Source organism: Sorex araneus, chromosome 3, assembly GCF_027595985.1.
Source record: "Sorex araneus isolate mSorAra2 chromosome 3, mSorAra2.pri, whole genome shotgun sequence".
Taxonomy (NCBI): Eukaryota; Metazoa; Chordata; class Mammalia; order Eulipotyphla; family Soricidae; genus Sorex; species Sorex araneus.
This window is the reverse complement of record NC_073304.1, coordinates 134,462,959-134,478,745: the sequence shown is the minus strand read 5'-3', so window position 1 is coordinate 134,478,745 and position 15,787 is coordinate 134,462,959. Positions and strand designations below refer to the sequence as shown.

The following is a 15,787-nucleotide window of genomic DNA, read 5'->3' as shown; positions in this document are numbered from 1 at the left end:
TCCTAATTGAATGATATGCCATCATTATATTTTTGCAAGTCTTTTTTTTTTTTTTTTTGCTTTTTGGGTCACACCCAGCGATGCTCAGGGGATACTCCTGGCTTTGCACTCAGGAATTACTCCTGGCGGTGCTTGGGGGACCATATGGGATGCCAGAGATCGAACCCGGGTCGGCCGTGTGCAAGGCAAATACCCTACCTGCTGTGCTATCGCTCTGGCCCCATTTTTGCAAGTCTTAACTTTGGGATTTTCTACTTCAGCTATATGAAAGCAATACTGTTTCCTGGGGCTGGAGCGATAGCACAGCGGTTGGGCTTTCGCCTTTCACGAGGCCAACCCGTGTTCGATTCCTCCGCCCCTCTTGGAGAGTCCAGCAAGCTACCGAGAGTATAGAGCCCCCGCGGCAGAGCCTGGCAAGCTACCCGTGCGTATTGGATATGCCAAAAAACAGTAACAATAAGTCTCTCAATGAGAGACATTACTGGTGCCCGCTCGAACAAATCGTTGAGCAATGGGATGACAGTGACTGTTTGCTGGACTTATCTTGGACTTTCCAATCTACTAATCTATATTCTTTACTCATGTGAATACTTTAATATATCATTTATACATACTGGTAAATCCTCTCAATATTTTGTAAGAACTTTATAACATTTAAGCCCTCTTTTTACCACTAAGGCTGATTATCACATACATGGAAATGGGGTTAGACTTCCTGTAGCCTACATGCTTCTGTAGTTTGGCTAAATAAGTATAGACATCAATATCATCTTTACACTGCTGTCATAAAGATTAACACATCATACATCAGTATGACATAACTCCTAACTATTCAATACCTCTTGATTTCTCTTTTATATTCCTTTATATCCCGTATGTTACCTACTGTCTTTGTTTTGTTTTGGTTAGTATCTTTAGTTCTCAGAGACTTACTCCTAGATCTTAGAAGTACTCAGAGGGGACCACATGCAGTGCTGGGGATTAAACCAGGGCTGGCAGTGTACAAGATAAATGCCTTAACTTTTTTTTTTGCTTTTTTTTCGGGGGGGTCACACCCAGAAATGCACAGGAATTACTCCTGGCTCATGCACTCAGGAATTACTCCTGGCAGTGCTCAATGGGATGTTGGGATGTTGGGAATTGAACCCGGGTCAACTGCATGCAAGGCAAAAGCCCTACCCCCTGTACTCTAAATGCCTTAACTTTTGTGCTATCTCTCCAGCCCTGTTATCTACTGTTTATATATATTTCCTTTTTCTCAGCAGAATTGTTAGGGACCATGTAGAGATAGTGTTTAATTGCTATTCAGATATGAATCATCTTTAATATATAATATACTCCTATATATGCATATCTGTAGTTAGTCTTAATCATATATTTGAAAGGATAAATGAATAAAAATAATTGTTGAATGGAAGCATGAAGTAATGAAGATCAGCACTGGAAGCATTTAGTCTTCATTCACAACTCTGATTTTTAAGGACATGGTGTGTTTATCAAGTGAATTGCCAATATTTCTAGGTCTGTTATACATATAAAAGAACAATCTATATTTATTCCCTGAACATTGAATGTTGAAAAAGAGGAGTCTGTTGTTGTTGTTTCTTGGTTTTCTTCATTTTTGGGGTCATACCCACTGATGCTCAGGGGATACTCCTGGCAGTGCTTAGAGACCACTGGGATGAGATGATGGAGACTGAACCAACTTGACTGCATGCAAGGCAAGCACATAAGGCATTTAGTTTTTTTTATTGAGGTAACATTAACTTGCACAACTGTGTATGCTTTAGGAGTAAAATTTCATGCCTTTTCTAATTATGTCATCACAGTATAACCATCTCAAAGGACAATGGAGATCTTTGTTGCCATACCAAAGTCATATGGAATTAAAAAGAATTCCTTTCTCTACTTTGTTGCTTGCATATAAAAATACAGCAGCAGATTTTATAATAATCTACCATTTTATTGGGTAATTTATTGGTTTGTTTCTATGGTGTCTTTAGGAAACTTTCAGATTTTCTATGAATACTATCATGCTATTTGCAAATAATGGTAGTTTTACTCTTTTTCTATTTGGATTCCTTTTATTTATTTTTCTTGCCTAATTGCTCTGGCTAAGAATAAGAATTTGAAGTTAGATTGTTTGAGATTTTTTTGTTTCCTAATTAAGCCTAAATTTTTATGAATTTTCTTTCTTAGTCTTATTTTGGTTGTTTCCTATTATGTGCTGATAGCTTATGTCTTCATTCTCATTAATTTAAAGAAAAAAATTAGAAACTGGGACATTTGGTAAAGGGAAGTAAACACTAGTAAAGGGATTATTGTTGGAATACTGTGTACCTTAAAATCAGTCATGAATAACTTTGCAATTCATGGATTCAATAAATATGAAAAGATTTTTAAAGAAAAAATTTACCACAACTAATGGAAAAGGTGAACTTGGAAAGACTAAAGTCCACTCCTCGCACTACTATGCCTAATTGTGCAAAAATGATGGCTCAAGACTTGGGTTTGACACTATAATGCCTAGGACCCAGAAGGGCTAGGTCCCACAAAAGCCAAAATCAATGGTGCTTAGGGACACATATAATGTGCTCATCTAACTCAGAGCCTTGCACATGCCAGCCATTGTCCTATTCCTTTGAGACATAGCCCTTATCCTGCCAAGACTTTTTTGTTTGTTTTGAGACCACATCCAGTGGTGCTCAGGGGCTCAAGGGCTGCTCCTGGCACTATGCTCAAGGGACTATATGAGGACTACATGCCAGGGATCAAACCAGTGTTGGATGCATGTGAGACAAGCATTTTAACCTTTGCATTATTATCTCCAGCTCTTCTCCAGGATTTTCTTGCGCGTTCCCCTGGAGATCTCTCCGGCCCGCGGAGAGACAACAGTGGAAAGCGCTCCTAATTGGGTGGGTTCTGTGAGCGGTTCCGACCTGAAATAAAACTAGTGAGGATAATAAATAGGGGGCCCAAGACGACACATGCCGATCAAGGGCAACTTTATTAACTGCCACGCTGGTTTTATACTTTTCTTAGCAGGGGGTTGGTACATAAGTTGTCAATCATCAGGGAAGTGTCTTCTCAGACCAAATAAGGAAAGGTTCGGGGTGTATTAGGTGGGCTTACAACATTCTTCAAGAGTAGATTGAGAAATAGTGGGGAGGGGAAGGCAAGGGTCTATCTGGCAGGAGCATCTGGCAGGAGGAATGCACAAGGTAGAGGAAGGTATTCTACTTAATGGGGGGCTTAATGGCGTCTCTTAGTTAACTGCCCTGGGCTACTTTTACCTCTTGAGTTTGGCTATTTCCTTTGTCACAAGGGCACCTGTGCCTCAGGTCAAGCAAAGCTGGTAATGGAATTTTCTGGTTTGTCCAGGGTAAAGGTTTCGGGGTCCTCTTTTGTTCAGGGTCCTGAGCAGTCCCCAACATTTTCTTAATTCTATTTTTAACTTTTTCATTGATCTAATAGTAATCAATAACATATTGTTTAGTTCATATAGTTAAGTTTTTAAAAACTTTATATGTTCATTTCAATTTGTATGAATATTTTATTTTTTTTATTTAACTTTTTATTAAATCACCATGTGGAAAGTTACAAAATTCTCAGGTTTATGTCTCAGTTATTGTATGAATATTTTAATCTGAAAGGATAGTTGCTGAGATTTCAGTTTTCATCAATAAATGGACATTTATTCCCAAACAGGTAGTCTATCTTGAAAAATGCTCCCTGTATACTTAAGACAAATATGTATTTGAAATTTTAGGCATGGAAATTTCTGTATATGTCTATTAAGCCCATATTGTCTTATTCCTTATTGAAAGTTGTTGTTTCCTTGTAGGTTTTCTATCACGTCCTCTGGTGGAAGTGTTAGGTACTCTTGCTGAGTTGATCCTTTAATTTTTATATATTTTGTCCATCCTTCTCTGTTACTTTTTCCCATTTGAAATTTTATATTTTAAATTTGAAGTACCATGGTTTGCAACACTTAATAATAGGTTAGGATTTCATGGGCCATCATTTCAACACCACACCTTCCCCTGAGTGTCCACTTCTCCTCATCCTTATTTCAGTGTCCCTCACCTCCCTCCACTCAGCCCCATACTAGGTCAGCTAATCTCTATAGACTGGCTCTCAGATTCTAGTGTTTTTGGCCATTTGTTTCTTTCTAACTATGCTTTTTTAATTTCTCCACGTGTACGAAAGGTCATTGTGTAGCTATCCTTCTTCCTTATGACTAGTTTCACTAAGATATGTTCCAGTTTCTTCCATGTAGTGTTAAAATGCATGATTTTCTCTTTTCGTATACCTAATAAGTATGAAATAGTTTATAATTATTTTTATTCATTATGGTTTGGGTAGTTACAATAATATTAACATTTATGGTGCCATCGTTGAGGGAGCTTTCAGCAATAATAAGAGGTTCACAGCTGTGTGTGGCTGCCATTAAGACCATTAAGACGGCACTCAGTAGTGCGGGCCTGAGAAACCACGGCCAGAGTCCATACCACAGGAGGTCTGAGGACGTGCTGGCAGTGCAACATTCACCCAGAGAGTGGTGGGAAGCAGAGTCCGGCTAGTCACATGACGCGGGAGCACTGCAAGATGCCGATTGCTGTTACAAGTGCTCAGTGGTGCCAGCATGCCAAGCCAAAGGGATCAGAGCACCAGCCAGGATGTGCCCTCAGAGGTGTCCCAGTAGTGACTGTGCACTCGTGTCAGAGATCTGGATGGAGGGTTAGAGTTTTTGCATGTCCAGAAACCACTAGGCTACCAAAGTTATGGGGAGAGATGTGGACAGCCTCTGGGGAACTATGCTAGAGTGAACCCTCAGAGGTGATGGAATCAGGGCCAGAGAGAGAGTCAATGGTCTAAACTATGCTCCATAGGAGGCTAGGTTCCAATCCTGTTGACACGTGTTCCTCCAAGCACCACCAAAAACAACCCTGGAGCGCAGAGTTCCTGAGTATTATGAATTCTAACCCAGAAACAAAAATGGAAAAGGTCAGACTGGGAAAGAGGCCCAGCTGGTGACAAAGCCCCTGCTCAGGAGGAGTCTGTCTGCTGTACGTGGGGAAGGCCCTGGGCAGACAGGGAGAAGTCTGTGCTAGCAGCAGACAGAGTGGGCCTGGGCATCAGCCAGCGATGTGTGCCCTTGTGGGACCACAGCTGTGCACCAAATCCAGAAGACAGGAGTCTAGATTGAGAAAATGTAGCCACCTTTCGACTACTTCTGTCAATGAGTCTTGGGCTGTGCCTAGGAAGTGTGTGGGCACAGGGAGGCATTCAGTGGCCAGCAGCAATGTGTTGAGTTCAGGAGTTCAGTTTCCAGGCGACGAGTATTCTGAAGCCACTGGACTACCGCAGGACACTCAGGGGCTGACTAGCTGGCAATAGCCAAGGAATAGTCATTGGCGCACTTTCAACGAGGCTCCACATACCCCCACACCCTGCCTTGCCAACGATGCTTTGGAAGGTCCCCTGCTTTCTGCCTACAGGAGTGCAGTTTACTTGCTAGGAGTCAGAAGTGGCAGGAACTAGGTCTGTTTGTCTGCCAGAAGCAAGTACTATCAATCTTAGAGTTTCCCTTACAGTCTCCAGTTAACTCAACAATTTGTTTAGATCCCATATATAAATTGGGCTATTTCCTCCTGGTGGGCGGGGGCCTCCTCAGAAATGTCTCCCAGGGTCTGTTACCTGGATTGGAGAGTGTGATTCAATTTGGTATCTCACATCCCTGCAATCAAGAAGATTGAGAGGGGCCGTCATGATGATGTGAACCCTTATTTATACCTTTGAGTTTCTTGTTTCCTGATCCCATGTTGTAAGTTTCGTGTCCTGTGTTCAGTGAAACCCTTTCTTCTGCTCCCAGTGGGACAGTCTCACTCAGAAATCTCTTCTGAATCACAGCTAGTTACCTCAGGAAGGAATTTCTTTTTTGGTGGGAGAGGTGTGAGTTTTCCTCTCTCCAGTAAATCTGGCTGCTGCCTTTTCAACCCTTGGTTTTTCCATATGCTCCATATCAACTTCTGTGTAAATTGATCCAAGTTTGGCTGTAGATTTTCTGTGACAGCAGGAGGAGGCGGTAAATACAGTTTCTCCCCACTTGGCTATCTTGACCCCACCAAAGCTTTTTAAAGAGTAGAAGAGGGCTCGGCTCCGGCCGGCCGGGTTTTCAGCCCGGGCGCCCATGCCCCTGCAGAGCCGGTGGATGTGGAACAAGCGGGAACCAGAGACAGCTTTAGGAATTGGGGTTCCAGCAAGTGCTTGCACCCATGTATGGAGACTGTGAACTAAGCTTTTGCCCCACGCCGGCTAACGGAGGAAATAACCTTCCTTCTTGGTCTCTCTCCCCTCCGGGAGAAGGCGTGGTGTCCGACATTTTGTGGATCCGTTGAGAAGGTATGAACTGTTGGCGCGAAAAAAAAAAAAAAGTGTGCTTCGAACTTTAAACAGCCGCGGGATACAGGGCCAGCCCCAGCCGGGGTCGGTGCTCCGGCCGGCCGGGTTTTCGGCCCGGGTGCCCATGCCTCTGCAGAGCCAGTGGATATGGAACGAGCGGGAACCAGAGACAGCTTTAGGAATTGGGGTTCCACAAAGTGCTTGCACCCATGTATGGAGACTGTGAACTAACTTTGGCTACATGCTGTTCCAGGAAGGGAAATGATTCATTTTCAAACTTAAATCTTCGCGAACTTAATTACTATAATACAGAAATTGTAAACTTTGAAACTCTAACAACAATAGTGAGTTATGTGTTGAAATCTGGAATGTAATCAAGGTAAAGAGAAAAGGAAGTGAAATTATCACTCACGTACGGGGTGGGTTGGGGGGTGAGGGGTGGGATGTATACTGCTCTTTTTTGTTTGTTTGTTTTGTTTTTGTTTTTGTTTTTGTTTTTATTGGTGGTGGAATATGGGCACTGGTGAAGGGATGGGTGTTTGAGCATTGTGTAACTGAGATATAAGCCTGAGAACTTTGTAACTTTCCACTTGGTGATTCAATAAAATAAATTAAAAAAAAATAAAAAGTAGAAGAGTTCTGTCTTAATAAAATACCTTGGAGACTGTCTTCCTTGCCCATTTTTGAAGTTTATTTCTTCGTGACTTGAACAGATAACAGCCCCACAAAGGCTCTAAGCAGATTTTCTAGAAAGTCAGAATGTAACCTGGGGAGTAAAGCACGGGGTGGATGAACCTTTATGCCTTCTGTTTTTTTTTTTTTTTTTTTTGCTTTTTGGGTCACACCCGGCGATGCTCAGGGGTTACTCCTGGCTTTGCACTCAAGAATTACTCCTGGCAGTGCTTGGGGGACCATATGGGATGCCGGGGATCGAACTTGGGTCGGCTGCGTGCAAGGCAAACGCCCTACCCGCTGTGCTATCGCTCCGGCCCCCTTTATGCCTTCTGAACCGAGCATTTCATTGACATTGTGTCCTAGAGAGAATCAAAGGCTTCATTGACCCCCTTCACTTTGATTTAGAAAGAAATGTTCTAAAGCTCTGTTCTGCGAAGGCCTGATCTCAGCATGCAATCAGGCCTGTCTGGTCTCATTCATTCTGCCTGATAAACATTAGGGCGCTGCATATCCAATCTGGCTAATTATACAAACTGGGTTATGAAATAAGTACATAGTGTCAACATAGAAGCCTACTTTTTCAAAATAGACTTTTCATTCTATAGTTGGGATTCATCTGTCCTCACAGAGCCACAAGCCCGTCATGCTTTTCCAAATGTGAGAAACAAGTTCTCACTTCCTAAGATTATATATGTGATATGTGATATATATATATATAACTTATCAATTTCATAGTTAAAATAGCACTTGGAACAGTGCCTTGACACAGTGGGTATTTCATAGATAATTTTGATGCATATTGAATGAAATGAAGTTGGGTTTAAGAGCCATTTTGGGGCATATGTTTAGGATTGTCAATAATAACGTTCCTCTTCTTTCCAGAAAGCATTGTATTACTTCTTAAAAGCAGCAAAGGCCGGGAGTGCAAACGCCATGGCATTTATAGGAAAGGTATGTGCTCCTTTTTCAATATTTTTCACTTCCTATAAAACTAAGAAATTTGTGGCATTCACCAGTTGAACCCAGTGTAGAGTGGCAGGCTCTAGGCCCCTTTGAAACAGCTGACCAGAGTTTTGAGCTGCAAACTGAGGGCAGTATTCCTGAGGTAACCATTTGGGATTAAATCCCACACAGCAGCACTCTTTTTTAAAATTATTATTATTTTTAATTTAGTCACTGTGAAATGACAAAGTTATTCATGACTGGGTTTCAGGCATACAATGTTTCAACATCGATTCTTCACTTGTGTCCACTCCCCTCCACCACTTTCCCTCAGCGCCACCCCATTTGCTTCCCACCTACCAGCCTGCTTCCATAAGAGGTATTTCAAAAATATATACATTTTTGCAAAGTGATTTACACTACTGATAGGGTTTCACATGTAACACTACCACCTTTCAGCACCTCCTCCTCCTGGATGAAACTTCCTTCCCTAGATGTTGCTTCTTCCCTATTCTATCCCCCAGCCCTTTCAAGAAGCATGTTGAATACCTGTTCTGGTGTTGTCTCTCTTGTCTTTGGGTATTTGTTATTCTACTATTTTGGGTATTTGTTATTCTATTATTATGTTTCTCTATATCCCAGATAAGAGAGAGGTCATTCTGTCAGTCTCTCTCCGTCTGACTAACTTTACTCAGCATAATAATCTCCAAGTCCCTCTCATATAGCAGCAAATTTCATTACCCTATTTTTTATGACTGAGTAATATTCCACTGTGTATATGTACCATAGTTTATTTATCCAGTCATCTATATTTGGTTTGTTTCCAGCAGCACTCTTTACCTGGGACACCAGCTTTGAAAGTATGCTTTACCAGGGTTCCTTGACTAAGTGTAATTCTAAACCCTTTTATTCGCACCCCCCACCCCACCCCTACCTGCCACCTCTACCCCCAAACCATAGAACAGTCTCTTCTCTCTCTAATGGCACATCTAGGCTAATTGTGCATAAAAAATGGGTAGAGTCCTTGGTAGATCTGGTAGATCCAGTTAAGTGCTTCAATTTTCTCAGAGAGTGAGAAGCATCTGCAGGCTGACCACTCTCCATGCAAGGGCCTCCTCCCATAATTGCCAGTTCTACCTTTGACTCTCTGCAGGCAATTTGCATTAGTAACAATGTAACTTCACACATACACTAAATTTAGATGCAAGAAAAAAAACACTAATAAGGTCCTTTCTTTGCCCAAAAGGAGTTATTCCACAATGTTTGCAATAGGTTATTTCCTTAGTTTTCCTATTTCTAAAATTGAAGTAAAATTTAAATAACATCACAGTCACGGTCATCCCATTGCTCATCAATTTGCTCAAGCAGATACCAGTAACATTTCATTGTGAGACTTATTGTTACTGTTTTTGGCATATCGAATACACTACAGGTAGCTTGCCAGGCTCTGCCATGCGGGCGCGATACTCTCGGTAGCTTGCCGGGCTCTCCGAGAGGGGCGGAGAAATCAAACACGGCCTCATGCAAGGCAAAAGCCCTACCGCTGTGCTATTGCTCCAGACCTTAAATAACAGAAAATTAACTATTTCAAAGTGCCCCATTAGGTGGCATTTACCATAACCTTGTTTTGTAACTACCACCTCTATGTAATTCTAAAACACTTTCATCACCCTCAAATGTTTGTTTCTACATCTTTTTTCCAGATGTATCTAGAGGGGAATGCTGCAGCACCACAAAATAATGCAACTGCTTTAAAATACTTCTCCATGGCAGCCAGTAAGGTATGAACTCAGCTCTTATAGTAAACACATACACACTCTTGGCTTTTATTCCTTACAGACTGGTGCCAGAGAGTTAACTACAAAGTTTCATAAGTGGACTCGGAAGTATTTTTGTGTACTAGGAAAGAAAAAATATCAACAATAAAATAGGGGGTGAGTAGGGAGAGACCTATTGTTTACTGACACATGGAAAATGGCAGCAATATGTATTGTCTTAGCATAATGCAGAGAGAAGCCGATCTCTTCCCTCACCTGTACAATAGTAAGTGAGGCTATCCAGGTCACAAAACAGGGAGTAAAAGAAAGTGGAAATGAGGAAAAGAAAACTCAGTAAGTGCTGGACAAAGACAGCAATGAAAGGTCTGTAGTATTTTCCAACAATCTTATCCAAAAGCCAAAATGCCCCCAACCCCACCCTGAACCTCCATCAGGCAGATTATCAGAGGTAAGCAGGACTTAAGAAGAGCAGAGCTCTGGAAACAGAAGCCCTGACAAGGCCAGAAATGTAGCCCACTAGTTGTTAAGATTGGACAAGTTATTTACACTCTCTGTGCTCAATTTCCCTACCTATTAAATGGGTACATAAAATAATTTACCTCATGTTGCTGTTTTCAAGATTTAATAATGTGTATGTCCATCATATTGCAAACTTCTGAAAGTGATGCCTGGCTATATCCTGGGAATTATCTTTCATTTTCTGGGACCAGTTAGGTAGAGTTCGGTTAAAGCATATCTGAAGCAGGAGAAGATGGATCTGTGAGAGAATATAGAAATCATGTAAGATGGCTTCAGTTGTCGAAGTTGTTTGCCTTGGTCCCTAGACTGGGTGAAGCTGGTTTGTTTTTCCTCAGATGAAATTTAGTACACTACTCTAAATCTCTTAAGCACAGAAATAATGTCATCACCATAACACACTTATAGCCTAATGCTGATGAATGGCCTTGATAAACTTTCTATCTTTGGACATGGAGAAGCAGTTCGTTGTCTTACAATATCAGACTGCAACACTGGCTGGAAGATGTGCTCCAATCGGGGAATATTTTCAGCTGTTCTCAGTTTTTAAAAGCCCACATGCTGCTTCAGGAGCCTATTTATAAATGACTAGCACCTCCGAGTGCTGCTATTGTGGTGTAAATTACTGAGAAGGCTGGTACTCTCCCTTGTAATTTATATAAAATTGTTGCTCAGCAAGATCGTTATCTAGAGTACCATTAGATTAGGATGACAAGACTAAAAAAGAGGCAGAGGATGTAACAGAGGAAGAATGCTTCTAATCTAGCAAATAATGCTGATTTGTTAGCCCGAAGGAATAACACCAGAAGTTGAGTGTGTAAATTAACCCACCTCCCTAGCTATTCAGACTGAAGGATATGAGTGACTTGTATTCTAAATGTGAGCTGCTTTTCTTCACAAAGGAAATCTGAAATTGCTTCAAGGTAATTATTTTAAATTGCATCAGGTGGACACAGTGCATTTATTTCTTTATCATCACCTGGACACCTTAAAGGGCTATTGCTTCCACCTTCAAACATCCATAGTCTTACTACTTTTGAAAAAAGCAGTTACTTTTAAAAAGTGTCAGTTTAAGTCATATCAGTACCAGAAGGCAAAGGTACAGATTTTATGACCTATTTTGGCTTATTTATTCAAAAATATAAATTGTTATCCTATTTATTGTTAGATTCACTTAGGCCATGTTCTCTCTGGGTTCTCTCTCTGTCTCTGTCTCTCTGTCTCTCTCTCTCCCTCCCTCTCTCTGATCATTTAAGACACACCTCCCACTTTCTATTTTTTGTCTGTTTCTTCCCATTCACAGTCCCCATTCTGAGCCCTATTCATCTTCCGAAGCAGATCTCAATCCTATATTCCTGCATAGAGCCACCCCGACCCTTAGCACACAGTCTCATTCCTTTCCTGAAATGTCATGCAGTTATTCTGCACAGCTTGACTTGACTGCTTCTGCCTGTGCCCTCTGTTATTTGAAAGCCCCTGTATCCTCAGCTAGAGAAAGGCAAGTCTTAGTCCAAAGTAGCACTGCAGCAGTCGTCAATTTGCTCGAGCATGCACCAGTAATGTCTCCATTGTGAGACTTGTTATTACTGTAGGGGCCAAAAAATGACTCTGCTCCTTGCATGTCTTTCTTACCTTACTTGCATGATTCTTAGATCTGTGTTGGCTACTCTTCAAGTTATAAATAGATATTCTGAACTTTGAATAATTGGAGTCACATTCAAAAAGCCTCTGGTTTATCCACCACAATATTGTCAGGAAAGAACAGGAAGAAGAGAGCAGAGCTAAACCACCTACTTTAAATACAGATGAACTATTATTTATTCATTTAATAGCCCTCCTAGTCCCTGCTTTTACTGGCCATAGATATTAGTGTTATATATATATATATGTGTGTGTGTGTATATATATGTATGTGTATGTATGTATATATACATGTATACTTATACATATATGTAATACCACAAATGAATGCAGTCATTGTGTATCTATCCCTCTCCTGACTCATTTCACTCAGCATTGTACTCTCCATGCCCATCCACTTATCGGCAAATTTCACGATGAACTATTCTTTAGAGGAGCCTCCCACACGGTGCTTAGGAGGCCCATGGGGCCATTCCCAGGTTTCCAGAGATCCTTGGCCAACCAGGCTGGTAGCTGGTAGTTCACTGGGAAGGCCCAAGAACACAGTGCTGCTTGGGCCCTGTGGTGTCAGATATTCTCTGGCCATCCTCTGGTGCTCAAGTGCTTTCAGGCCATACCTAGCTATGTTCAGGGGGCCCTATGGTGCTAGGGATTGAACCCCAGTCAGCCACATGCCAGGCATATGCCTTAACCACTGTTAAGATCTCTCCTGTCACATATTCTTTAGGATCCTGACCCTTTGCCTAAACTCAAATTCTAGAGTCTTGAACTAGTATATTAACTATGCCTTCTTATGCATACCTAAATATGTCTGCATCAAATCTCTGACTGCATCGACAATGAATACATTTGGAAGGGAAGGAGACATCAGGATAGTTTCTGTCAGAACTTAAGTTCCTGAAGAAATAGTATAGATTTCAAAAATAAACATACTGATGTGCCAAATGAGAGCCAAGTGGCCAAGCATGCTTCCGTCCTCAGTCTCATGATAGCAAATGGAAAGATAAAGTGACTTTTCTTTAAGGAACGTTGTTTTCATTCTTCATTCAGGATTGCTATACTAAGTATGAATATATTTGAATGAATGCTAAATGCTAAATACCACCTTATATTATTCAGAACACTAATAAAAAACAATTATAATTAATAGCATCAAGTGGAAAATATCAGTAATGTTATAAGGTGTCATATTTTATTAAAAAATAAAAATAAAAACCACCAACAGTTCTTTATCATCCATTATAATTAGAATTAAATTCAGTGTCTCTAAAATGTTATTTGACTATCAATGTCAAGCTTCTTTGACCAGCACAGGTGAAAACTGTCAGGACTAACTACTCCCTTCTGGAAGATTTCTGTACATTATTCAAGATCCAGCTCAAATGCTGTCATCTCTGACAACTCAATCCCCTTAATTCCTAGCTTTGTCTAGTCATGTCTCTCATCTTGGTGCCCATATTACTCCCAATATGTTTCTACTTTAAGATTAACTACGTTTGACAAAATTGCTTTCAGTGATTCTACGTAGTGTCTCAGAGCCCATTAGCTCATGAATACTCTACAGCAGGGATCAGGTTTGATTTGTTTTTCACCTTTCACTCCTGCTTCCGCCCAATGCCTGTTATATAGTCGCACATATATAAACACTAAATAAAGCTGAGTGTAAGAGCAGGGGAAAGATTTCACTTTTTATTTCTCACCTCATTAGTCAGAAGGGATTATAAACCTGGAGAGGGTCAGAATAACTAATAATTACTTGGTTAACTTCTTTTCATTATCTCCTACTAGAGACACTTAAAATATTTTGAATAATTTTGTAGCGAATTTCTTTTCTCATAGATTCTCCTATGATTTTATTTTTATTTTTTAAAATGTTCTAGGGCAATGCAATTGGTCTTCATGGGCTTGGTCTTCTGTACTTCTATGGGAAAGGAGTTTCTGTGGTAAGTTAAATCATTTCACTTTCTTTTTGATTTCTAGCATTACACAGGGCAAAAATTTATTATCTTTGACTAACTTGCCTGAGATTGAGGAATAAACTGTGACAAGGATAAAAATCATAATTACATTTTCAAATCATAGATTCTAAGTTATCTTAGAAATCATCTTGTCCTTGAGGAATTTTCTATAGAGAAGTTAATTTTTTAGTTTAACCTTTTTTGTGAGTAATCTTTCCCCAGTATTTAACAAAGCCTTTAGTCAATGTAGGGAAACACAGAATTTACATAGAGAATTAGATGAGTTTCCTAATTGAATCTAATAAAATAAAATAATTAAATAAGATGTGTAATACTGCAATACTATTTTAATTAACCTAAACCTCATAGGGAATTATCTATACTCCTTGTTACCTTGGAATTTTCTATACACTTTTGTGTAATAGAGTATAATTACATTACAGGATTATGCTGAAGCACTTAAATACTTTCAGAAAGCTGCAGAGAAAGGATGGCCCAATGCACAGTTTTATTTAGGCTTCATGTACTACTGTAAGTTCTACAAATATGGCTGTCAAGTATCATGAAATTTGCTTCTTTTAAAAACAAATGTAAAAAGGTTGGTGTCAACGGTTTAGATAAAATATTCAAGCAGTAGTTTTAGAAAGAATTTCAAGACTGAAGGAAAGTACATTAGAAGGGGGAGGAGAGAAGAAGGTGCCGACAGCCATGGTTGAAAAAATTAAATTTGAAGTTCCATGTTTACCCAATAAATATATCCAAAATTAAAGAAGCACATTTAAAAAAAGGGGGTCAAGTTTAGAATATTTGGGAAACATCAAATCTACAGGAGTCAAGTTTAGATGAATCAGGCAAAAGAAATGGCCCAGCTTCATTACTGATCTCAGGGAGACAACAAAGCTGAGTAATTCCAGCTAGGCGTGGCTCACAACCAGGCCTAGAACTCCAAGCCTTAGCTGGATACGGGCAGCTTGAGTTCCCTGCCCAAAGCCTAGCACTCCATCCACCCACATCCGCTCCCACCGCTGCCAGCTTCAAGACTGGTCTCAGAAAGAAGCCAAAGAGACACTGGAAGCTGATCGCCCCAACTCCAAAGCTCCTGCACCCACAATACCTCCAAACTTCACAGAACTGACAGCCTAGTATAAGCACAGAAAATTGGATGGAAAAATTGAGTAATGATCCCCTAAGCTCTATGAGTCAAAACAGTAATACAGAAGGCTCAACTCACACCAAACAGCTCAGTAAATCCTCAAGCCATGATTTTAGCAACACCATTATGAAATATATGTTGTAACAAGCAATATGAAGTAAATTATTTTGTGCCTGCTAAGGGAATAGGCTTGGAGAATGGATAGGAAACTGGAAACATTGGTGGAAGGAAGGGCACATTGGTGGTGAGACTGGGGTTGGAATATTGAATACCTGAAACAACTGTATTGTGAACAACTTTGTAAGTCACAGTGTTTAAATAAAGTTTTATTCAAGGCATTAAAAAAAGAGTAGTTGAATCTGCAATCTGTTGCTAGACACTTTGTTCCTTTATGAAGTGGAGGCCACACCTCGTGGTGCTGGGGAGTGCTCCTGACACAGTGCTTGGGCTAGCAAGCAGTGCGGGGGATCCAGGCAGGGCTCCCACAGACCAAGCCCTTTGCGCTGTTTCTCCAACTTTGAGTCTTTTAACTTCAGTTTTACTGTTTCTAAGGACCCCAGAAATTTTAAGTTGGGAATGGAAATTAAACAGCAAGGAGTAAAAGCCCTCTTCTTTTGCAAATGAAGTATACCTAGAAATATCCAAAACAAAAGATATAATGAGAGATGCAGGAAATAGCAGGCATCCCTACGACCATTATATCCATGTATTGTATTGTA

At 40.5% G+C, this 15,787-nt stretch overlaps 1 protein-coding gene across 1 annotated transcript in view; it reads left to right on the top strand.

Annotated features, from left to right (window-relative positions):
- SEL1L2 (SEL1L2 adaptor subunit of ERAD E3 ubiquitin ligase) overlaps positions 1-15,787 on the top strand; it is a 121,519-nt gene that overhangs the window by 86,519 nt on the left and 19,213 nt on the right. Inside the window, exons 10-13 of the mRNA XM_055132141.1 lie at positions 7,963-8,031; positions 9,726-9,803; positions 13,838-13,900; positions 14,359-14,446. Of these exons, the coding sequence (XP_054988116.1) occupies positions 7,963-8,031; positions 9,726-9,803; positions 13,838-13,900; positions 14,359-14,446 (298 nt within the window). The remainder of the gene's footprint in view (positions 1-7,962; positions 8,032-9,725; positions 9,804-13,837; positions 13,901-14,358; positions 14,447-15,787) is intronic.